General features: G+C 40.6%; 1 protein-coding gene across 5 annotated transcripts; it reads left to right on the forward strand.

The window, feature by feature from the left end:
• The first annotated feature begins 348 nt into the window (after positions 1-348).
• Positions 349-25,732, forward strand: atp13a2 (ATPase cation transporting 13A2). 5 transcript variants are annotated; one of them, XM_033628421.2, is made up of 29 exons: positions 349-502; positions 6,663-6,739; positions 7,642-7,809; positions 8,913-8,971; positions 9,105-9,171; positions 9,251-9,330; positions 9,438-9,515; positions 9,604-9,673; positions 9,847-9,981; positions 10,090-10,156; positions 12,783-12,914; positions 13,605-13,766; positions 13,931-14,041; positions 14,704-14,750; positions 14,861-15,049; positions 15,155-15,361; positions 16,015-16,104; positions 17,449-17,605; positions 17,775-17,886; positions 18,047-18,171; positions 18,273-18,451; positions 18,838-18,930; positions 19,203-19,282; positions 21,332-21,484; positions 21,612-21,708; positions 22,302-22,525; positions 22,707-22,858; positions 23,852-24,024; positions 25,457-25,732. In XM_033628421.2, exons 1-29 carry the CDS (start codon positions 490-492, stop codon positions 25,622-25,624), a joined length of 3,465 nt encoding a protein of 1,154 aa, XP_033484312.2. In that variant the 5' UTR covers positions 349-489; the 3' UTR covers positions 25,625-25,732. The 5 variants fall into 5 exon arrangements, with proteins under 5 accessions (XP_033484312.2, XP_033484315.2, XP_078026400.1 ...); XM_078170274.1 differs by lacking the exon at positions 349-502 and adding an exon at positions 3,062-3,118; XM_078170275.1 differs by lacking the exon at positions 349-502 and adding an exon at positions 5,555-5,610.
• The last annotated feature ends 41 nt before the right edge of the window (positions 25,733-25,773 follow it).

A 25,773-nucleotide genomic window follows, 5' to 3' on the forward strand; every position in this document is an offset into this window, starting at 1 on the left:
ACGTGTTATAGTTTTTGTAAAGTGTTGGTATGTCATAAAAATGCATAAGTATATTATATCATAAAACCACCACTGTCTGTGCACTTTTCCTCAGTCATATACTGGCTCTTAAAGATGGCACTCAGTCATCAGTACTTTAGCAACTTTTAATCTGACATTTTGTTTCAAAATACTCTGACAAAGTCAAATAAGCTGTTAAGTTTCTAAAAAAAAATTCCAGGATGACCGCCCTCGTAGTTTGAGACGCAGAAGGTGTCGATTAAAAATGCCCCCCAATGTCAAATATGCGAATACGTCCCTGTTCTACACACATGGGCAGGCGTATTACTATTTTGGACAGCGCGACTTCCCGTAGAGGAATGCAGTTTGTTGCTGAGAGCTAGATGTTTTGAAAGGAGCTCCTGTCTGGTGACAGGACAGTCTGTCTTTTAACTTCAGTTACGATGGTGTGAAAGAGGATAATGTGGACGCTGCCATCCTGACCCAAAGATGGATAGGCGTGGTAAGTGTATTTAATTAGTCAACGACCCCTTCACTACGGAAAGCAGACTGAGGCTAAACAGACGTGTTTGCTAATCATTAGCTAAAACAGCTCGACTGTGTGCTCTGTGCTGATAAGTGCTGACTGACTGACTGCAGGTTATATTGTGGTAATAACTATCTAAACAATCTACTGTCTGCTCGCCGACTAAATTTATCAGTGTTTTATACCTGTATTCGGCTAAACAAGCTTCACCACTTGCTGTGTTTATTACTCATTAATGGAGCTAGTGTTAGGTAGCTAGGGCTAGGGTTAGTTGACTTTAGCTAAGACCTAAATTAAACTTTCATAATCAATTAGGATAAAAAACATATTCTTATCAAAGCCATTAATAAGCTTTTATTTAGTAGTTTAAAGGCGTATTCCATCTAAATTACAAAAAAAGAAGCATGTTCTCGCTTCTTACCTTTGGTGGTGCTGAGCCAAGTCGAGGTTAAGGTTTTATTTGCACAGCTGGTGGTGAGATATCCATCTCTGCTTCCTCCCCATTACAATGGAGGGTGAATTTAATTTCAGGTCATAACAGAATTGAAGTGTCACATTTAAATTTACCATCAAAACGACCCCTGGTGATCTGTGTAATCCACAGACCTCACTACTACTCTACTACAGTAGCTTCAGTAACAGTAAGTTATTGCTGCTGCCACCACTACTAAAGACCTGCGCCATTTTGTTGTTAGGAGGTGAATATGTTTGTTTACAGTGCAAAATCAAAAGTGTCTCACTCAGAGCCTGACTGATAACTCTGCCTTCTTTAGCCTAATGCAGATATATTGAGTATTGGTGTTACATTCTTAATATATTATATTGACATCTTGACACTAGATGTTGTCTTAGATTTTGGTTATTGTAATATTGTAGGCCTAAGTCATGGTTTTTCCTGGTTTTAGAGGCTGCATTACAGAAAAGTTATGTCATTGTCTGAATTTACCAGACTGTTCTAGCTGTTCTATTATTTGTATTTATCCACATAGTCATAATATTGTTTTTTGTTAATTACTAATAGTCAACCCTACAATATCATCACAATATCAAGGTATTTGGTCAAATATATTGTGATATTTGACTTTCTCCATAGTGCCCAGCCCTACTAATAATTAACAGGAAATGCAAAACTGGTCCACATTGAAGTTTGTTTGCCAGAGAGAAATAGTCTACACGTTTTAGCACATAGTTGCCACACCTATAATTGTCTGTGTGTCGCTCGCGAGGGGCAGGTAGCATGCAGTGGGTTTAAGGAACCTTTTTCGCTGAGAGCAGCTGACTGTCGCTGCTGAACATGACACTGATGAGAGCTTTGAGACTGAACCAAAAGAGTAAATTTTTAGACCGGGAAAATAATGAAAGACACTGAAACACTTTGTAGAACTGAGGGAAACTTATAAATTGAGTGAAGATTGCCTTTGTATGAGCCAACCCTTTCACATTATACACAGCCATGTGACCCATTAAAAATATTCATTAGAACAGCTTTAAACTTTTTACATAGATATTGGCCTCAAAAGTCCAGTTCTGGTTTGGCTCTAGTCAGCGCACTTTACTACTGCTTCTGCTGCCACTTCTTGATCTGCTACTACTACTTTTCTAGTTGCTAATGCTGTTATGACAATCTAACAAGGTTGCAAAGGCCATGATTTAATAGTGCTGGGTGGGTACTGCAGGTGTCAGGCCACCAAACAATTGAGTGTACAGGCTGTCAGCCTTGGCATGGCCTGTAGATGAAGGTGCTATTTTCGGTTAAGGGTTTTTTTTTTGCAGCTTGAGCTCAAATGACTGTCTTTTGTCTGTCTTGTCATTTGTGGGTCCTTGTTTCCCCTTTTTTTGACATAGCAGAAAGTTTGCCCTGTGTAATGATGTGATTGAAGATGAAACTGAAAGCTTGGGCTTTCTCAGAGTAATTATCCACAGCTCAATGGACAGAGTAGGATTTATAAAGTCATATTTGTAGGGATGGAATATCCACTGTGGCCTCAGTTATTGTCTCCTCCAAATGTTGGTGGCCCTTTGAACAGAGTTTTTGATTGATTCCTGTGACAAAGGTCATTTGAAAGGGACACAATAATGACTTCTTGATGCTGGGAATTGCAGTGTGTGCTGAAACAGTGAAGTATGTGAATGGACTGGTTACTCCAAAACAGCTGAAATTCAGTACCACTTTAGAGAGTCAGGAAATACTGGCCATGGTGTAGCTTTATTTTTATTAAGATATGTCTTTAACCAGGTTATTAGTCTTACACGCACCAAACCACTCGGCACAACTTAAAACTGAAAGGCCAGTGTGGGATTTGATTGCAGACCAGATACTTTTGTTTAGGCTACTTTTGGTAGAGACTGGCCTAGTTAGAACAAAGGAAGCATGTGATTTGGAAAATAACTCAGTTGCAATTGCCTTGATAAGCTTTCCCATGATTGTGCCACAGTCATGTGCGTTCTGACAAAACAGATGACTCATGTCTTTGGTTTCTTGTGCTGTGTATGTTGATTCACATCCACACAGTACAACAAGTAGGCCACAGTACATATATGAGCATTCGTTCAGAGCCCTGTTTCAGAAACCTGGTTTTGTCAAAACTGTGAGTAAGTAATGCATTTTTTTTTCAGTATCGTAGATAAGCAAATGTACACAATATGCTAACCGTCAACAGTTATATCACGGTATACCTTGAAACTGGTATATTGCTGCAACCTTACAACAAATATTATCTCTTATCAGGAGTGAACTATTTAGTTATAACAATAACTTGAAGTTTTACTAATGTTAATATTTATTTTGATGTATGGTGGTGGCCTTGATAAGACTGATATATTGATGGAAAGTGAGAGTGAAACTAGTTTAACTCTCTTTAGCATACTACGCTTCACTGTTAAGTTGTCTGACTCGCCTATCAGGTCTTTGGTGTTATCATATTTCATGGGCAAACAATAATATTAAACTAACAACGTAAAGATATACTAGCATCCAAGGGCATCATTTTCGTTTCGATATTTGGGAGGGTACATATGAAATGGGGGTTTTGGGGTCCTTTGCAAGAAAAGTTTGAGCATCAAACACTTAATTTCCTGTGTTCTGGTGGATTTGGTGCTACTTATTCCTCCTGTTCGTTTCTCTCTTGAACTTTCTTATTGCTACTTTTATGTTTGAATGGCATGGCCGCTCGCTGAATATGCAGATGTACTCAGCTTCAGTCAGTCCTGATAGATTTTGCACCTGAACCAGCTACTGTATTGCATCGTCTTGTCACATGATCAAATAGACTTTCATCAACATGACAAAATCATCAAAGACAATAAAAAGAATTATTCATTTAATTACATATATATATGTGTGTGTGTGTGTGTGTGTGTGTGTGAGAGTGATTGTGCAGTGGGCCCTGGGTTCCTCCTGGTGTAGGACAGTGCCCAGTCTCATGTGGCCAGTGTGTGTAGGCAGTTCCTGGATGACAAAAGGCCTGTTTCCACTGAAGAAGTTCCTGGTACTATTTGGGGGGCAGGAACTACTACAGGAACGTCCTCTCGCTCGGCCCTCTCAACCGCTGTGTCTTCACTGAGAGAGCGGAGTAGGAGGAAGGTTCCTATAAAGTTATGGGCTCTGGATGTGACGTAATAGTTGCGCAACCATTTACCGGGGCGTCGTAGGGACGCCGTTAGCTGATAGCCCTTAGCGGTGTCTGTAATAACTCACTAAATGGCCCGTGAAAAAAAAAAAATTCCAGCGGATGTCTTAGTTACAACATGATTGAGCTAACTGGAGTAGTTTCATGTCGTATCCGACAACGGGAGGCTTTTAACAGATGACGTCCTGATGTTAGCTTTGCTGCTGCTGTTAGCTGTCCCTGTCAGCGGCAGCCACTGATGCTTTCTAGACATCGTGATTTCCCAAAACTGAATAAATACCACACATAGCAACACAAAACTGCTTTGCTAGCTCAATCATGTTGTAACTAAGATATCCACTGGAAAGAATATTTTTTTCACAGGCCATTTAGTGAGTTTTTTTTTACATGGTGGAGGAAGCTATATGAACGAGCTAACCCTCGTCTGCTGAGTTTTAAAAATGCCGGCTATTTTGTTGCTTTCTGTTGACGTCACATCCCTCCTTGAGTATATCCAATCAGCACCAAGTAATCCCCAAGCCCCAGCCGGGAGTCTTTCGGGGCCATTCTGAGTACCTACCCCGAGGCAGGGACTTGTTTAGCCCCCGTAAAAGTTCCAGAACTCTGTCCTTCGGGGGTGGTTCCTGCGGTGGAGACACGCACCAACGGCCCCGGCCCCGTAAAATTACCCCGAAGTTCCTGCGGTGGAAACGGGCCTAATATCTTTAAAGGCATTGGTGCTGTTAACTGGCCCTCTCCTTCCCCTGATCTGAATCCTGAGCAACTATGGGACATTATGTATCAGTGCATCCAATGCCATCAAGTACCGCCACAGACTGTCCAGTAGCTCACTGATGCCCTGATCCAGGTCTGGGAGGAGATCCCCCGGGACACCATCCGCCGACATGCTCCATTGTTGTCGGGAGTGCATCCAGGCACCCAGGGGCCATACACACTACTGAGTCACATTATAAGTTGATAAAATGATAAAATGATAAAATTCATGCAGATTGGATCAGCCTGTTATTTTTTGTGTGATTTTGTTCTCAACAAATTATGCTATGTATATCAATCAGCGCATTGCACAAGTGTTCCCTTAATTTTTTTGAGCAGTGTCTATAGTTTATTCATTGTTTTTCTAGTTCATGTAGAATAAGCATATGCATTTGTTATGGTTTGCTACTGACTGTTTTACAAGAAAAGAAAAAATAAAGTAAAATCATGATGAAGGTGGGTTTGCATTTTTTTAGGGCATACAGCTTATACCAAATGGCACCATTTTTTATTTAATATGATATCCTCTTTGAGGATACCTGTAGTTCTTAGGTTGTAATCCGAATCATTCAGGGGCCAGTGCAGCAGCACTGCCTGCACTGACTGTATTTACGCCCCTGTCGCGGACGCAGCAAAGGTGTAGAAATTCAGCTGTAGTCTGGCTGTCAGCGCGTGCAGCTTCCATCACCCGCGGTGCCAACGGTGCGGAATAAACGCATTAAATATAGTTTCTCTCCGCTTTTCTTTGTTTATTAGATGTTGATTTTTGGTTTACTCGTCCTCTGAAATGGCGGTGGGCACTCGAGTGTCAGATTTACTTTCAAAGCCGGTTAAACAAGTAGTCAGGTATCCGACGATAGTGACACGCAGGTGAACTCAAAATGGAAACAAAAGGGGGTGGGATACAACAGCGGCGGCACTGAAAAATCCTCACGCTAGTCCACAGTCTCTAGTCCACTGTCTTTATCATATCGGGGAAATATTTATGTTAGACTTAGGGTCTTGTTACGGTCTCTTATTAACGGTAAGCTCAGCTTTTCCTCTATTGTGTTTTAGTACGAACGACGTGTGTTAGTTTGGTATGTTCCAGACATTAGCAAGCGGAAGCGAGATTATGGTTAAACAAACCACATACTTTACTCCACTTTATGGTATTTTTTATCTCCTCAGTTATGTTTACTGTTATGGACTTAACCATACGTTTACAGCAAGCGTGTGAAACTTTATGGGGTAGTTTGACTCTCCTCTGGAGCCATTTAAAGGTAATGTGTCCAGAGGAAACAGTCGGACTCAGGTGTGACCAAGGAGATCTCAGTCCCACTAGCTCACATTCTCACATACTTTTCTAAAGTTTGGCTGTGTTTGTATTGTATCCTCTTTTTTCCACTTTTGGAACTTTATGCAGAGGGATTAATTGAACATAAAAAAAACGCAGTGTTAACTTGCCTGGACTGTGAATGTCGTGCTGTAAAGTTTAAAGTGTGTCTAATAAGTCAGTCATGAAGCATGAGTTCACCAATAGCCCAATATAGACCACATTGTACAGGCAAAAACTTCCCATGCCACTCAGTTCATTTAAAAGATGGGATTTAAAGCAAGCCGACAAAAACATGATTGCAGTATGCAGCCTGGACTGGCGCTTTGCACTGTGTGCTTTGTTAGTATTTACTTACAGGGTGTGTGTGGTGCTGCGCATGTTAGCATTGTAGCAGAGGAACTGTTGCATTAACAGTGTGTTGTGTCCTGTTCTGCAGGTAGTGTGGTGGAGCCGCAGAGCGGACTCCCCTCACCCTGTCCACGAGACCCCCTCCTCAGCCCTGACTCACACATGGTAAGAGCCTCCACAATATTTCTGCTAAACTGACAATGTCTGATAAATGATGTTTGCTTCAAAGAATTAGATGTGGATAATATAATTGAAGACAAAAAAATGGGATAAAAACAGCAAATATAAAAGTAACACTCTATCTGGATAGTGTGCCTACAGATAGTTCATGGAGTATTGTTACATTACAACAGCCTATTAATTGATATTCAACAATTTAAATGTTTGGCTGTATTCTGTAGATGTTTATTAATAGATTATCTATAGATTACATGTGACAGTTCTTGGACATACCTACATATTCTCAGCATAATTTAGTTAAACTTGAGCTACTCATTCAACCCATGTGGCACAGGCTGAGTGAATAGCTCAAGCTCAACTAAATTATTCTGACAATGAGGAGTGAATTGTCTCACATACTCTATAGATAACATCTACAGAAACGAGTGAAACAGATGAATGGCTGAATCTCAACTTTAAGTACTTGAAATCTTACAGATACTCTATGAACTATCTGTAGGTGGACTATTCAAATAAAGTGTTACCAATATAAGTAAAGGTGCAGTCTTTGTTGACAGATGGACAGGTGAAGCAGTAGTAGTAGTGTGCTTCGCTTGCTTGGTGCGGTATGAAAACTTACGATGACATCTGTTTCCCATAGGGTTGTACCTTAGACATGTGCATGGGTCTCTATACCCATGCTGTATTTACAGATACAGAGGAATCAGCACTTTTGAATATCCTCTGTCACATTTGGTTCAGGTATCACTGTTGAAAGCCAGTGTCACAATCTGGCTTTTGACTGAAGCTTTTATCATGTAATATGGTTGCTGATAAGCTAACCAGCGGTATGGAAATTAACCTGTGTTTGAATCTCAGTGGACTGTCTGACTCCTTTGCCCCACCAGGACGCTCAGGGGTATAAGTGGGTGCGCTGGCGGGTGTGGCTGTGTCGTCTGGCTGCGGTGTTGTCCTTGGGTCTCCTCCTGATTGTGTTTCACTGGCGCCCGCGGCTTGCTGTCCTTGCCCGCTGCTGCTCCTGCCCTCTGGCTTTGGCAGATATTCTGCTAATAAGAGTGAGAAAATAAATGATTTCCTACCCATATTTGAAACCCACTTGGAACCTGGCATTATTACTGAAACTGGATTTCTCGTGGCATTTTAAGAACTGCAGCTGACCTCAAATTGTCCCACATTATCCTTTTATTTTCTTTAATTAAACCTACGGCCAAAGGAACAGGGTGTACGATTTAGGGTGACTTATTGTGGTCTAGCGATGAGGATTATTACAACAAATGGACAAGGTGATCTAAGATAGTAAAAACAAACAAAGCAGTTTCACATTACAAATCAGTGTTTCTCTGACACGGTTTGGCATGTCAGAGATGGGCAGTAAGCTCAGCACCTGCGGATGTGTGCTCACCTTTTTTCCTGAAAAGTTAAGATCCAGACTTTCAGGAGGTTTTTAAAGGAAGCCAGAGTATCCACATACTGTAGGTCTCTTCCTCTCCAAAACAACCGCACCAGATGATTTAATTAGGTAAAAACACTGAATAAAGCAGTTTCATGTGAAAAGAATGTCCTGTTTTTTTTAAGCTGTTCATGTTGAAGGGGCTTCTAAACTACTATGGCCGACCTGAAAACGTGAATGGCCCTATCTAGAGCCAGTGTTTTGTTTGTCAGTTTTGGACTAATGCAGAAACATGATGGTGCAACATGCCAATCTCAGTAGATAAGGACCTGCTCATTTTAAGGTGACAAAAACAAAAAAAAAATCTTATTTTCAGGTGATTTATACACTTAAGAAAACATACTTATTGTAATATTTCCATTTCTGCCAATATATGCCACTAAATCCAGCACACTGGACCTTTGAATGTTAGTTTGAATGGTTGATGTCCAAAATGCTCTTACAGAGTCTTTTCCACACTGGCAAGAAATACATCTTTGACAAGTACATAGCTTGGCACAAAAATCTTAGGGATTACCAGCTTCAGTTCAAAATATTGGCCTTCAGAAATATCAGTAAGATTGTAGTACTTCTTTAATTTCCTTTACCGGTTTCTGAGGACGATGTTTCTGGCAGTATTGTGTTATGTTCTGATTTACTGCATACCTTGGTTGGTTACGTGCCTAGTTTTCAGCTTGCAGAGACATATCTGTGTCATTTTTCCTGCAGGACAGTTTTGGCCAGCAGCATGTGGTGGAGATCCTCACAGAGGAGATTGAGGACGGCAGGTCAGCTACATTTCTGTCCTCTTGACGTCATCACCTTTAGCCTTTAAGCACTATGCACATATCAGAGAAAATTGTGAAATAGACAAAAGGAAAACTATATGTCGGCTCTACTTACTTGGTTTGTCCCTCTCAGTTTGGAGATGTCGGTCGAGCTGGAGGACAATGAATGGAGAGATACAGTTCAGCTGCACAAAGAGGAGGTAAGGAAGAAGTGAATGTTTGGCAGAATAATGTGCGGAGTGATTCCAAGACTAAAAGTGACCTTTTATTGTGTTACAGAAAACGTTGCTGCGCTACTACCTGTTTGAAGGACTGCGCTACATCTGGCTGAGCAAGAAAGGAGCTTACTGTCGTGTCAGGTACTGAAACAGGAGAACCAGGAATGTAGCACAGAGTACTGATCAGCTAGATCCATTTTTCCCTTTTTATTAACAACAATATTAAAACCTTCTATGTTCGTCTGTAGTGTCCTCAATGAGGACTGGACCTGCAAGGACCTGTATGGCTTCCAAATGGGCCTGAGTCACCTGGAGCAGAGCTTGAGGTAGGAAAGGATGAATGGATGGAGAAGTAAACTGATTCTTTAATCTCAGAGGGCACTGCTGAGTCATTCATGACATGAATTCTTTCAGGAGACGCATGTATGGGCCCAACCTTATTGATGTGCCTGTGAAGCCTTACGGGAAACTGCTGTTTGAGGAGGTGAGGTGGACAATATGTCTTTTGCTCCGCCTCAGATTAATTATATTTGTATGATGGTTAACATTCCAAACTGTCATTAAAAAAATAATCTTGAAGTAATACTTAAAATCTAAGTGAAGTTTCAAATTGAACCCTCTCCTTCCCTTTCTCTCTCTCTGTATCTATATTTTTAGGTCCTCAACCCCTTCTATGTGTTCCAAGTGTTCAGCATCATCCTGTGGACCATCGACAATTATTATTATTATGCCACATGTATATTTGTTATCTCCATTTTCTCCATCTGTATCTCACTGTACGAGATCCGCAAGGTGAGCCTGTAGTGGAATAAATAAATGTGATTATGATCTGTTATATTTTTAGCTTTGGATATAAATGTAAATAATATTATTTAAACCTTGTCTCACCTTACTCCACAGCAAAGCGTCACTCTTCACAACATGGCCCGGTTAGTCACAAATGTCACAATACGAAGAAGCTCAGGAGGTGAGTCTTTGTGTGTGGCTGGAGGCATTATGTTTATGGGTTGTCCGTCCATTCCATTCTTGTGAACACGATATCTCAGGAATGCCTCGAGGGAATTTATTCAAATTTGGCACAAATGTCCACTTGGACTCAGTGATGAACTGATTAGAATTTGTTGTTCAAAGGTCAAGTACACTGTGACTTCGTCTGTTACATTCTCGTGAACATGATATCTCCAGAATGCCTTGAGAGAATTTTTTCAAATTTGGCACAAACATTCATTGGGACTGGTCAAAGGTCAAGGTGACTGTAAACGTGTCTGTCTCATTTTTGTGAATGTGATAACTCAAGAACACCTAATGGGAATTTCTTAATATTTGACACAAATGTCCATTTGGAGTGAAGAATAAATTGTTTATAATTGTATGGTCAAAGGTCAAGAATAATGTGACCTCACAAAATATGTTTTTGGCCATAACTCAAGAATTCATATGCTAATTAATTATGAAACTTCACACAAATATCTATTAGAATAGAATAATGACGTGATGACATTTTATATCCAAGAGTTCAAAGGTGAATTTCACTGTGACATCATAATGTTCTGCATAAAACACTTCTCTAGCAACTATTCAATGTAATATCTCTGAAACAGAAGGCTAAATATATGGCTAGATACTGAATTAGTGACACTCATCTGTTGTCCACCTTCAAACTGTGCTGATTGTCGAGATTTGTTCTGTTAGGGGAACAATGGGGTGTAAAGCATCCATGCTTTCACAGACATGGATGTAAACGGTGAGAGAAAAAGGTTTCAGAAAATGATCCATGTGGAGTTGTCATCTGATCAATAGTTAGGGTCATCAACATGAGTCGCGCAGTAACGTGCTTCATCTGAAGTGAAACAGTGGCATTTTATTTCTTAAAAAATAAGATCTTACGACTTTTGGCACAGAAAGTGTTTTAGTCTGCTAAAGGAACAAGGCAGAAGCAGAGTGAGAACAGTGTGCCTTGACATGATAAAAAATCTTTAGACCACCTTGGTTTCTAGGGAAGTTTAGGGATTGGTGAAGAGGTTTAGGGTTTTGATTCATAACCAGGGTTTTATGTAATGGTAGAAATATAAATGTAAGGGTGTCAGAAAGAGTAAATATGGTTTTGTTTTGTTCACTGATACTGTACCCAGGTGTTGTTTGAGATTAATAGTTGCCATGTATTCTCTATGAATAGGTGCATCTCTTAAAGCCCCAATGTTTCACTTCCCTTGACTCACACCTGAAAATCAAAAGTAGATTGTCTAAAGTAAAAGTTTTGTCAGTCAACTGTAGAGTTATCTCTGGGATTTTATATCTATCTATTATGTCTCTACATTACATCTACTCTTTGTCCTCCATAGGGGGCATTGGGGTTGACATGGTTACAACAGCCTTTGTCAAAGTACACCGTGGAGTTTTGACTAATAGTAACTCTATGGAACAATATTTGTACAAGTGGGTCCCCACTTAAAAAAAAAAAAAAAAGAAGAAGAAAAAAGACTGCTTGCAAGTAAACCTGGATGTAAATGATGCAGAAAGCTTTGAAAAAAAAGCTTTTCAAATGTTTTCTGAGGAAGATTACATATTCAACATCTTTATTTTTTAATTTTATCAACAAGTTTATTTGACTGGGACCACATATGTATGTATGTAACCTTTATTTAAACTCGTGAGTACACTGAGGCAAGCCTCATTTACAGTGTTGACGAGCAAGTATAAAAACAAACATAACTGATGTTAGTTTATTTGCCTCTTCCTCTGCACTCTTTCCATAAGTGTAGATAACGATATCATCAGCATGCATTTGTGCATCTACTTCTTAACATACAGAGGGGAGATCATTGATGTAAAGACTAAAGAGTAAGAGCCAAGAACTAATCCCTGCGGGACACCTATCATGTCTGGCTTCTGTCTAATAACTGCTAAATTACTACTGCTAAACTACTTATAACTAGAAAAATTAAAGTCAGAAAGTTTGGGGAGTAAAACATTATGGTTGACAGTGTCAAATGCTTTGTGGAGATTTAGAAAGACTGCACCCACAATACTTTCTTTGTTTGACTTGAACTTGATGGTGTCTAAGAGGTAGAAGCAAGTCGTCTCTGTTGGGTGATTTGCTCTGAAGCCAGACTGCATGTCTCCGGCTTCAGGAATACATACAATGTGTTGCATGTGTACACTGAATGTAAACCGAACTGTGTTTCCAAAAAACCTAAGGCGGTGTCACAGTTCCTCCCTTGAGGCAAAAACCAACTGAGCTTTTTGTGTGTTCCACCAACCACTTAGTAACAACATTCAGCAGTCATAAAAAGAAAACTCAAAAAATGTTCAACACTGTGAGCAGAGTTGAGAATGTTTTGAGCCTTATATGGTATGTCTTGTAAAAATTGAAATTGAAATTTTGAATGAATGGAGGAAAGAAAAGAAATCTGCGGCTTTTGTGTCAGAATGTGAAAGTCCACAAGTCTCCTCTAACCCTCTTTGTTAATGTGAGTAACAGTAAGGAAGTAACAGAGGTAGTAGTTTTGTTTAATTGGGCCAAGTGAAGTCATTCTGCATTAAACCCAGAGATCTCTACAAGGACATTCATCCCTAGTTGTGTGTTTTCTCAGTGGAGGAGTGTGTGAGCTCGGTGGAGCTGGTCCCTGGCGACTGTCTAATTATCCCTCAGGAAGGTCTGCTGCTGCCCTGTGATGCTGCCGTGCTGGCTGGGGAGTGTCTGGTCAATGAGAGCATGCTCACAGGTAATCAACAAACATCTTAACAACACCCCCAGGCAGAGTGTAACTATTTCTCATGTTTTATGCAGGATCTAATCTAAAAAGCTCTTTAAAGCTGGGTTCAAGTCACATTTCACAACCCTGAAGCTGATTAGAGTCACAAATTGGCCATCAAAAAGTGATTTTCAAGTTGACTACACACTGGTGCTAGTTCATCAAAGGAATGTGACCTTGTTGTAAGTGAGGGTTCAAGCCTTTGATTTCTTTGCCTCTCAGTAAAGATGGTACATGAGTTATGGTCACTTTAGATAGACATATTTTTTATATCTTCAGGAATAACTGTTTGGATTTGGCAAACCACTCAACGTATTACAAAAACTGGTAATAAATGAAAGAAAGTAAAAGTGGCAAAAAAAAGGCCTTTGCAAAAACGGAAGTGAAACCAAATTGCGATTCAGTGTAATTACCCAGCCCAGATATAAAAATACTCAACCTCCCACTTTTTAGTTTCATCTTGTTCTAGAGTGAAAGTTTAATTGGTATGAACCCTAAATGTTCCCTATATCCAATTTAGCATAAGGACAAAAGCATTTTCAAATGGCAGCCATTAAGTACGTGGTGCCAACTCTTTTAATGGTCTGTGCCTGCAGCTTGTTTTAAATCTTCCTGTGAGAAGTCACTGTACTAACCTGTTCTCATCATTCCTGTGTCCAGGTGAAAGTGTCCCAGTACTGAAAACCCCACTGCCGGCCGGTAAGGGGAGGTACAGCTCAGAGACTCAGCGTAGACACACCATTTTCTGTGGTACCCAGCTCATTCAGGCCAAAGGTGGTGGGCCGGGAGGCAGCGGTGCTGTTGCCGTGGTCACAAGCACTGGTGAGTAGAGACACTTATGATCTGAGTCTGTGACATTTTAGTGAGATGTCAGTCAACAGTTAAAGATTACCTGTGTGGAGTTATGGAGTTATCACCTCATCTCACATCATCTTACCTCACCTCACCTTACCTTACTCTTACTCCTGCTTAAATGTCATTCTCAGGGTTTTTCACAGCTAAAGGTAACCTGGTCAGCTCCATTTTGTATCCTCAGCCAACAGACTTCCGCTTTTACCAAGATTCTGCCAGATTTCTGCTCATCCTGGGTTCTATTGGTAAGCGCTTTAACAGCAACCTGCCTCACTTCAAGAGTATATGAAGAAGATAATGTTATCTGTACAGCTGAGTTACTCTGATTATGTATTTCAAGTGTTTTTGACCTATAATTGTTGCCTGATATCAGACAGAATTGTCAACTCGCTACGTCGTCCTTTTCCATCTTCAGTCTGACGCTATCCACTTTAACTGATTTCTGTGGGGGTGGAGATTTGATTTCCCTGACCAGTCACTAGAGACCAACGTATCCACCCGGATCGAACATCAATGTAATATTACAGTGATGCACAGCCATGTCAACATACTTGTTTTGCAGAGGTTTTAAAAGCGGAGTGAAGCACAACCAGTTGCATTGTCGGGCGATATTGAGAAGACATGTCGATCTATAGTGCTCTCCAGGGTTGTTTTTACTCCTCATTGGTTGCAGTGCAATGCTTGACAACAGTTTGACAACATTATAGTCCTGCCTGTGGCGCTGATTGGCTAATCAAGTCATTGGTTCATTTTTTATTCTAACTGAGAAACTGCTTTTTCTTGTCATGATGCCAGATAAATCAGTCAAGTTGAACTCAGTAGAGTGGAGGGATTCAAAGGTCTGGACCCAGGCAACAACAATTGAACATTAATCAACTTTTTTCTTATGTTGTCCTTTTTGCTTCAGCTTTAATCTCCACGATTTACAGCTTTGTGGTCCTCTACAGATCCAATGTAAGTGCAAGCCACAATGCAAGGACCAAATATTTTTTGGCCTGTTTTTCTTTGACATGCCAATAATGAAGAAAGTGACATCACTGACTTGTGTCTTAATATGTGTCCAGGCAACCTTGCTGGAGTTAGTGATTAGGAGCCTGGATGTTGTGACCATTGCAGTGCCCCCTGCCCTTCCTGCTGCCATCACTGCTGGCACTATTTACGCTCAGCGCAGGCTGAAGAGCCAGGGCGTCTTCTGCATCAGTCCACCGCGCATCAACATCTGTGCCAAGGTCTCACTCTTCTGCTTTGACAAGGTGAGGGGGGACCCATTATTTGAAGTTTACTGTGTATGTGGAGAACTGTCAGGGCTACTTGACAGGTTAAAGTTGTCTTTCATCAGAGTACTTTTGTTTCTTCAGACCGGAACTCTTACAGAGGATGGTCTGGATATGTGGGGAGTGATGGAGGGGGGACCAGCTGGTTTCTCCGAGCTGGTCCAAGAGCCCAGACTCCTCCCCCCAGGACCCATGCTATCAGGCCTGGCTTGCTGTCACACTGTGACGCTGCTGCAAGGACAGCATCTCGGAGACCCTCTGGAGCTCAAGATGCTTGAGTCCACTGGTTGGGTATGACAGTATAAAGCTTGATTATTTACTTCAAAAGGTATTTGACCAGAAGTGGGTATTGTTTGAAAATGTTCAATAACTGTATCGATAAAATGCCACAGTTTTGGGATCGATACTTAACTAACTGAACTATGATATTCTAAAATTGAAAAAAATAGATTTGCATCAGCGACATAGTATCTGATAAAGGAATAAGTAAAAAAGACTATGACTCTAACCAGGCATTTGCTGCCGGTTTTTCGGCACCTTTTCGGGTTTCAGTCCTCGATGCTACAACACCTTTTGTTCAGTTCAACAACAGCAATAATGCTGGATATCATGCCACATGCTTGACCCACAAGTAGACTTTAGAGAATTTGTGAATACATGGCAATATTGACAGCTTATTTGAAATATTCTGTTGGTATCAGGTGCACAAAAAATTGTAAAACATGTTATTTATTTTGGTCATTATCACCTGTCAATATGAAAAGATACCGTAAATTCTGTTACTGAAAAACATCATTGCACTTCTGGGACTTTGCATGAAACGCCTTTTGTTTTTCATATCTCAGGTGATCAAATCTCTTAAACATAACGTGTCATCTTACTGTGATCTTCTGTATAACATGTTGATCTAAATCAGTATCTTTACACCTTATTTGATTTTCCAGACACTCCAGGAGCCAGAGGGAGATGGAAAGGTGCTGGGTGCAGAGTTTGGAGGCCACAGAGTTTTGGCTGTTTTGAGACCTCCTACTCATGTAAGTAGTCTATATCATCACTCTCATGTTGACTCATCAGAAAATGTCTGTTAAGTCACTGTCACCGGACGAGGTAACATAGTGGTGATAGAGCCTGTGGCCCACTTATGAAAGTATTGTGATATGAATGTATCAGCAGTAATAAGAAGTGGGTGTTGAGGGTGATACTGGCAGAAAAAATGTCATATTACTGCTAATGCAAACTTAAGATTCACATTAAAAGCATCTAACTGGCAAAACACAGGTTGACTTTAATTATGAAAGGGTCACAGGAAATGGGGTGTGTTTTTCAATGAGCTTAGCACTGAGGGCTAATGTTTATCAAAAATGTGTTTACAAAACAAGACGGTCATTTTTGGCATTTGTTGGTAGCTGATCAGTTTGAGTTTCTGCAGGGAGTAATGAAACAGTCAGTAGCAGCCACAGTGAGCTGTTAAATAAAGAGCCACAGGTGATAGACTACACACCAACTTAGCGAGGTAACCAACTCTTTTCAGTGCACCCTGCTGTCCACACACTCACATTTATGTGCAGCAGAAAATCAGATCATGATTACTCTGCTGTGGTTTTCTTCATTAAAACCACAGTAGATTGCTTTGCTGTTACCACTAATACTACTTGTGTTGTCACATCAACCAGGACTGAAATCTTTGAGATTTCCACTGTAACATCAAATCCCCTCAACCAATGTACAACTTTTGTAAAGGTATCAGTCGTCTCTTTCTCTCTCTTTATGCCTCAACACTGGCAATAGCCATGGCTAGAGGCATTATGTTTTTTGGGTTGTCTGTCTGTACATCCTTCCTATTCTAATGAACGAGATAATCCCAAGAACTTGTAAAGGAAAATTCTTCAAATTTGGTGCAAACGTTCACATGGACTCACCAATGAACAGACTAGATTTTGGTGGTTTAAGGACAAGGTCACAGTAATTCAAATGCTAGTAATGACAAAAATTTCTTACAAATGTCTAAGGATGTAATGATGATGTGATGACATGTAATATCCAAAAGATCAAAGGTCAACTTTACAGTAACATCATAACGTTCAGCAAAAACACTTTTCTGACCATTATTCAACGTTAAAACTCAAGAACAGAAGGGGCGACATTTGGTTGGAGACTGAATTGGTGACACTAATTGTGGATGCCCATCTTGAAGCTGAATTAATGAATTAATTCTAATTCTAGATGAAGAAAAGTTGGTATATCAACAATTAAGTAATGTAACCTCTGCAGCGTAATCTGCTCTTTATGTATTTATTTTTTACTGTCTCTTCTGTGTCATTATGTCTAAAGTTCCAATTATACACAACTGATATTCTTCTCTTTTATTTTGCTGTCAGTCATCAAGCGAGGCAGTGGCCATTGTTCAGAGGTTTCCCTTCTCCTCAGCCCTGCAGAGGATGAGCGTGGTGACAGTGGCCCACGGCGGAAGCTCAGCTTTTGCTTTCATCAAAGGATCCCCAGAAATGGTCGCTAACCTCTGCCGAGCAGACACTGGTCAGTAACTTCATATTAATAATGGTTAGAATAATATTCCTTTAATGTGTGAATACATAGCTGTAGTGCAGCGTTTTTAGGGGTTTGGAATGAAATTAATTTTGCATTGTGTCTACTGTCTACTCCTTAACATTACATTTATATAAAAGGGGATGCTTTATGTACACAGTGCCGGCACAGTTCTCCAACAAACTACGCAAGTTCTCCAGTGATGGCCTCAGAGTTCTTGCACTTGCCTATAAACCTGTAGATGGAAACACTGACTTTAGGACCATTGAACGGTGAGAACCCAGTCTGTGTTTCTGGCTTCTCTGTTGCTCCACAGCTCCATACAGACTCATTTGTCTACACCTGCATGGATCTATACAGACTGGTTTTCTCATACCAGTAGCATGTTGTAAATCCGGTCATGCTAAAATACAGCTGTTTGTCCTTCCACAGAGGGGAGGTAGAGAAAGACATGCAGTTCCTGGGCTTGCTGATGATGAGGAATCTGGTGAAGCCAGAGAGCGCCCAGGTTATTAACATCCTGAGACTGGCACACCTTCGCAACGTCATGGTCACTGGTGAGAGATATTTTGCACTTCCTTTTTATTATTAAGTCGCAGACATCAACTTCAGTGCTATTAACGTCATGTCAAATTTTGTTTTGTCCTTCTTTTCGTAGGGGACAACATTTTAACAGCAGTCAATGTAGCAAAAAGCTGTGGGATGGTAGGAATTGATGAGAAGGTGATATTCGTCACTGCAACCCCCCACACTGCCCACTCCATGCCCACCCTGAAATTCACCATGGAAGAGAGAGGGGCCTCTGCCGCCCAAAGCTCTGCAGAGGTCATCACTCAGGTTGGTCCTGCTCACAACACACACACTGCAGTACACTGCTCCTCAGTCTGTTTACCGTTTCTTACCATGGTAGCTACTTGGGGCAGGCTACATAATAAATCAGGGCTAGATTCTCACGTAATCGTGTGATCACGTGGCAGTTTTAGTTTTACTGTTTTGAGCCTTTTTTTAAACTCATTGTCAAGGAAAATGAACCTAAAATTATCTCTCACAGCTTGAGCTGTGTTTCAAGAAGCTAATCCTAACTAAGTATTGATACATGCAAGATTTTACTAACTGGTTATTTAGTTAGGAATAGGCTCATAGTGAGCACAGTCATGACCTACATTTCTAAACATGGATGAATAGTGGCTGCTGTTACTGATGCTTTCCTTTTCTCCTCTCAGGGCCTGTACCAGGGTGGTTTTGTCTATCACTTGGCTATAAATGGCAAGTCCTTTGCTGCCCTCTGTGATCACTTCCCTGAGTATCTGCCAAAGGTAATGTATGCTAAATCATGACATTAGGAATATCCTGACAATGACCGTGCTAATCTGCCAATAAAATGGCACATGCATACAATAACAAGGGGAGAAGTGACAGGGATGGTGATTTGATTAAAATATAATTTGGTTGTAACTGAGACATTCAGCTAACAGGCCGTATTTCAAGCACAATTTTCCTTTGAATAACAAAGATGATGATTGTAGGAAGTCAGTAAAATCAAGGTGTGATGAGGTTGTTAACTTTTCTTGACATGCTGTCATTGCAGATTTTGTTGCGAGCCACAATATTTGCACGAATGGCTCCTGACCAGAAAACCCAGCTGGTGAAGGAGCTGCAGAAGCTGAAGTGAGTTCAGACACAAAAGGCAGAAAGATGGGAAACACACAGGAAGAACAGAAAGAAAATAAAACACAGTGGGAATATATTAAGAGCAACAGATAGAGTATTTGGGAAATGTAACCCTCATTAACCTGCAGTCCCAGCACCTACTTAAGATATGGATACATACACTGATGGATAAACTGTCAAATATAAAAGTCTGAGATGTATTTCTTGTCCAGTCAGGAGTCAAACACTGGCTAAAGAAATACCCCAACAAACACACTACAACTAAAAGCTCGGGTAGGCAGTTTAATTTTAGCATCATTGGACAAAAATAATAACCTTTGAGCATTTTGTAATTCAAGAGAGAACACTAGACTTCTGAGCCTCTGCTTGGCTCTGTTCTCAGGCTTTAGAAAATCTAGCCAGTGACGGAAGACTTTGGCCAATCACGGGTCATCAACAGTGAAAGCAGCTGTCAGTCATGTCAATCACTGCTTGTGAACTGTGGTCAAACTGTCAAACTAGGCAGCGCTGATCAAATATAAATCAAAATGCTGTTACTGCATTGTCTATTTCTCACCTCAGTGTCTTCAGAAACTCATTTTAGTGTACTGTTTAGCTGTGAGGTTAAGCTAAAAATGAATGAAATCTTGATTTATGTTTGATCAGTGCTGCCTAGTTTGACAGTTTGACCACAGTTCACGAGCAGTTTTTGACATAACTGACAACTGCTTTAGAAACTCCTCGGCTCTGATTGATTGTTTTTGTGAATCTCTCAAATGCTATGACTGATTTTCATGGATTATCTGCCTCTCATACTACTGTCAGGATATAGTGACAGTTAGAAACACAAAAATTGTTGTGTCCTATTTGCTGAAAAGGTTACCAACTATAGCTTCAAAGGGACATTTTACCCCAATGTCACAAATACTTTTTATTTTTCCTCTTACATGTAGTGCTATTTATCGATCTAGATTCTTTTGGCTTGAGTTGCCAAAATGCCAAATGTTGGAGATATCGGCCGTAGAGAGAATAATAAAATGTAACTAAATGACACACACTTGTGGTGCTCAAAGCTCCAAAAAGAGAAAAGAATATAGACATTTGTAAAACTCAACAGCAATGTCTCATTCAGAAATTATGACCCAGTAACTCAAGATAATTCTTTGTTGGGAGCAGTTTTATGTGGCAACTATTTTCTTTCTACTGAAGTACACATTAATTTTTATATCTCATGCTGTCACGAGCACGAGCTTTTTGTCCGTGAGTAGATGTACACCTCCATCTGTGTGGTGATACAGAAATAGTTCCTGTGTGAAACTGCTCACAACAAGGTCTGTGGATTATCTTAAGTAACCAGGTCATGATTTCTGGAAAGAGACATTGCTGTTGAGTTTTTCAAATATATTTTTTGCCGCTTTGAACACCGCAAGCCCTGTGCCAATTAGTTCCATTATATTGGAGAGAAGGTAGACATCCCTACGGCCAATATCTCCAACACTCAGCAACTCTCATCAAAACCATCTAGAATGATAAACAGCACTACAGGTAAAAGAAAAAAATATGGATTTGTGGTATTGGGGTGACCTGTCCTTTTAAAGCCCCCAAAACATGTAGACAGTGAACATATCTGGTGTATCATTACTGTCTGTCTTGTAAAGATACAGTTGACACTGTGAATAATAGTGTTGTGTTTACAGAAGCAACAAAAAGGAGCCTAAAAAAATGATACTTCTGGAGAAAAATGCAGTGTTTTCTCAGTTTTTTCTGTGTAGTTTTTTTTTTTTTTTGAAAATGACATCTAGTGGTTGATAGAGGAACTGCATCTCAGAGCACATCCACGTTGGTTTCACCACTCCGCTGCGGTGTTTTCTCCATTTGGTTAAATCAGGACTTCATAGGAAAAGCCTATGAAGGACTGTGAGATACTGACACTTAATACCAGTGTATCATATATGTGTGGAATCCACATAATTTGTTGCAACAGCAGTTAAGGGCTTCCCATAGTTGCATGATGAGCGAAACTGGCTAATACCTGCCTTTGAATAAGACTCTCTTCTATTACCGCAGCTACCGGGTGGGCATGTGTGGGGACGGGGCCAATGACTGCGGAGCCCTGAGAGCTGCTGATGTCGGGGTTTCCCTGTCTGAAGCTGAGGCTTCAGTCGCATCACCCTTCACTTCCAAAACTAACAACATCAGCTGTGTGCCGCTGCTAATCAGGTGAGCAAGTAGGAAAAGAGGGGAAATATGAAAGACATCTTTGAAAAACAACCAAACTATTAATGTTTGTGTTACAGCATCTGCAGTGGAAGAAACACTAACACATTTTTCTTCCTTGTCTGTGCAGGGAGGGCCGATGTTCCCTGGTCACCTCCTTCAGTCTCTTTAGATACATGGCCCTGTACAGCCTCATTCAGTTGTGCACTGTCCTCATCCTCCTCACAGTGAGTAGATATTTATACAATTTAAAATGTTTATTGTAGGATAAATATAACAAGGCTGTATCATGACAAGGATGACTTTTCCTGTCTTGGTCAGTTGCGGACAACAGCAGAATGACTTCAGTAAACATTAACCGTTTTTCTACATTAATGGAAACAATGTTGTTCCTGTGGTAGTGCACATGTTCAAAAGCCTCTGAGACTGTCACATATTCAGAATGCAATAAAGTACAAGTAGAAAACACAAACATGCTGTAAAAGCGGGGTGTGTGATAACTCGCTGTCAGAGAGAGAAAGTAGAATGGATAGAATCAATAATAAGGAAATGAATATTAAGACCATTTCAAATAATGAACATTTTCCAGGCCTTGATTTTGTGTATTTGTGCAGTTTAAGGCACACAATTGACTTCACATGTTGATCTTCTCATGAGATTAACACAAGAAAAATTCTGTGCATGATTACGATCTATATCGCATTCAGTACACTGCCTAAATAAATGTTGCATCAGTTCTCTCATGACTGCAGTTTCCTCCCTTGCCTTTATTGCTTATGAAACTTGCAATGAAATGTAACACGTTGATGTCTGTGTCCAGGTGAGGACGAACTTGGGTGACCTGCAGTTCCTGTACTTTGACCTTTTATTGGTGACTACGCTGGCCATCGTGATGGGGAAAGGAGGCCCCAGTAAGGAGCTGTACCCCTCCAGACCCTCAGCCAGCCTGCTGACCCTGCCTGTCGTAGGCAGCCTTTTCATCCACACCTGCATGATTGTTCTGGGCCAGCTGGCTGCACTCTTCATCACCACCTCACAGGAGTGGTCAGTAAAAAGACACAGCTGCAAATAGCTTTTATTTCAATTCAGAATATCCTGAAGAAACATGTGTTGCTACTTTCACTGAACAAAACCCAATATCAGATTTAGAAAAGGAACAGCATCCCATCTACACTTGAAGCACTTAGATCCATCGTAAAACTTCATTCCCTATATATTTTTTTAGGTACGTTCCACTCAATTCAACAGTGCATGGCACAGAAAATCTGCCCAACATGGAGGACACCAGCGTGTTTGCCTTGTCAGGCTACCAGTACATCATCATGGCTGTGGTGCTCACCAAGGGCTACCCTTACAAAAAACCTCTCTACTACAATGGTGAGTCATCAGAAATGTCAAAGGATGATGATTTGGGGTCTAAAGGTGATGCACACAGACCCACACTGACAAACTGGTTGGCTATTCATCCTTGTCAGCTTCATTTAAGTCTTACCCTGACCATACTGACTTGATCCTGTGCAGTTTGTCACTAGAGTTGTTTTCACATTCCTCTTCTGAAGGGAGCAATATCTGTGCACTTCCCTAAAATCTGACATTCAAACATACGCCTGGCTAGCCAGATTAGGTACATCACCAATACAAAGTCAACTGCTGTCTTATAGGGGAAACACAAATCAGTGGGGTAACAGATTTTGACTGAGCAACTGCAAAGAAACCTGAAACCTCCAGTGCAGAGCGGACTTGTCAGTACAGAGAGCAGCGTTAGTGTGTGTGGAGTGTGGAGCTTCCTTTCAATATCTACCCAAAACTTCACTGAAGCAGATTTCATTGTTTGTTGCACAACAATTAACACTGTCAGCCACTGCTGCTCAGCCTACAAGCAAATAAAAGATGCTAACTACTCTTATTATTATGATATGCCTGCTAGTCGCTGACTTTGGTGTTCCACAGACTCAAACATGTATGGCTAAATCTCTCCAAAGTTTCCTCCAGCGCCATCACTATCCATCTGTTCTTTCTCTGGTCACACTAGCGCTAGACTTGCACAGCCAGACAGACTTATCTCCATATTGTGTTTAGAGCTGTATCAGCACTGCAGAAAACAGAGAGCGAAAGCAAAACCTGCCGCAAGCAGTGGAGGTGGGCGGCTGAGAACAGATTCAGAATTTCTCAATGAGGGAGAAAGAGAAGATTTGCGTCTGGCTCCTTTTCAGAGTTTTTGTGTGTGAAAACCATGAAAAACAAAATATTATTCATAACAGAGTATTTTTATGTTCTTTAGAACATGTCTTTAATATTACAAGTGAAATATATTGAAATTTTAGGACCGTGAACTCAGAAGTGTTTCTTTTTTTCCTCTTCTCTTTCCAGTGATGTTCCTCTGTCTGCTGTTTGTCCTCTTCGGCCTGATGACTTGGCTGGTCTTGTATCCTGGGCCTGTCATTGGTAGAGTACTTCAGCTGTACAACTTCTCTGATATGGATTTCAAGTTGCTGCTCGTTGCTGTGGCTGCTCTCAACTTCCTCATCTGTTTTGTTGTGGAGGTGAGCGATGATATGAAAGTTCAATATTCCCACTTTGGGCCATGTAAATTTACATTTACATGAAAATAGCTGGCTCAATCATTAGCTCCAACACCATGGATATAACAGATTTTGTCTGGAGTGTAAGTTTAATGTTAAGCATCATGGAGAATACCAATATCAGTCTTTGAAGACCCCTTACAGGACGGGAAATTGCTTTAAAAAGTCTGTAATGTTCTCTGTCATGAAGAAGAAAGTGCTCAGCACTGTCTCAGGTTTTTTAGTCATAAATCTGTAATAAACATTATGTTGTGGTTAGGGGCCTATTCGAACTGAATGTTTAGAGCGTATAGGGGCTTAGAACATTATGACTGAGGCATATGTTGGCCATTCTCATACTTAATATTGTCTCATAAGTTGTTGCAGCAACTTCTGAGTTGATACCATTTGTTACAGAAATTAGGTGCTAAATTTAAGCATTTTTGACCACTTGAGAATTGCTAAAAATGTTCAAAAATTCCTTTCAAAATACCACATTAAGACACAAAGACCTTGAGGGACACCATAGAAAAATTCCATGCTACAATGTATCAGAAGCTTTGGACTTTTTTTGAGATTTCTGGAAGAAGAACATGAGCACTTCTGTTCAGGAGGCTGTTGAGAAACCCACCTATTGTCGATATACCTATAAAAGATGTACACCCTCTGAATGTATTTCTAGTTTAAACGTAATCTTGAGTGGAGCTCTGTGCAGTGTCACCTCCATCTCACGGTCATTGTCGTACTGATGAAGCATCTGTTCAGCTACGAACTGATCGGTAACATCCAATCACTTGTACACGCCTTACTGTTGACACACTGCTGAGTCCCTCATGCCAACACTGCTTTCTGCTGCAACCCCTTATACTTCCCCTACCTCCACTTACTGCTGAACTGACTTGTTATTGACTTGAAGGCACTCAGGTATGTTATCAGCCATCTCAGATCCTCCTGTACCATCATGTGTTAGTGGGGATTAGTTCTCCTAGCAGAATCCCTGTTCTTTGAGAGCTCCAACAAAAGCAGAGCGTTTTCTTTCCCAAATATAACTGTGTAACCAGCATACATGACACGGGGTGATAGTAGGCTCCATGCTAACACCATGTACACATAGCATGGGTGGGTCAGTGTCTGCTCTGTGCATCAGATCAATCATATTCAGAAAAAAATGTATCTAGAAAGGCTGTAATCTCAGCTTTAAATGCAAAAGGCGCATAATTTTGCTCTGGCTCACTTTCACAGCTTAGTGACACCTGTGCGTTTCCTGCTATGAGTCAAAATGTCTAATCTAAAGAGTCATTTTGTCCGTTTTCATCATTAAAAGATAAACGCCCCAAATGGACAGTCTCTTTATCGTGGTATATGCCTAAAAGACCTTCCTAACTGTACTGTTTTTTGTTTTTTTTTGTCCCAGGTGCTGATAGACCTGGGTATCCTGAACTGTCTTCGTTTGCTGTGGAAGAAGCGTCAGTCCAAGAAACAATATAAATGTCTGAACCTCCTTCTGTCTGAATCCCCATCATGGCCGCCCATCAATCAAACCCTGTACCCCACAGATCACACAGTCATCCAATTTAGCTAGCATCTGCTTGCCCCTCTGTTGGACAGTCAGTCACCTGAGCCAAAAATACTGTGGATGTCTGAGCTGTTTACGTATGTGTTAATAAAAACTATTTTTATGCTAACTTAAGTTTGGGTGTTTTAAAGATGTTTGTATTTTCAGTGTGAATT

Source organism: Epinephelus lanceolatus, chromosome 8 (assembly GCF_041903045.1).
Source record: "Epinephelus lanceolatus isolate andai-2023 chromosome 8, ASM4190304v1, whole genome shotgun sequence".
Classification (NCBI taxonomy): Eukaryota; Metazoa; Chordata; class Actinopteri; order Perciformes; family Serranidae; genus Epinephelus; species Epinephelus lanceolatus.

Excerpts from the sequence above, each read along its gene's own strand:
- atp13a2 (XM_033628421.2), top strand. Across the intron at positions 10,157-12,782 it reads AATACGAAGAAGCTCAGGAG|TGGAGGAGTGTGTGAGCTCG; the intron begins GTGAGTCTTTGT and ends GTGTTTTCTCAG. Across the intron at positions 14,042-14,703 it reads GCTCATCCTGGGTTCTATTG|CTTTAATCTCCACGATTTAC; the intron begins GTAAGCGCTTTA and ends TTTTTGCTTCAG.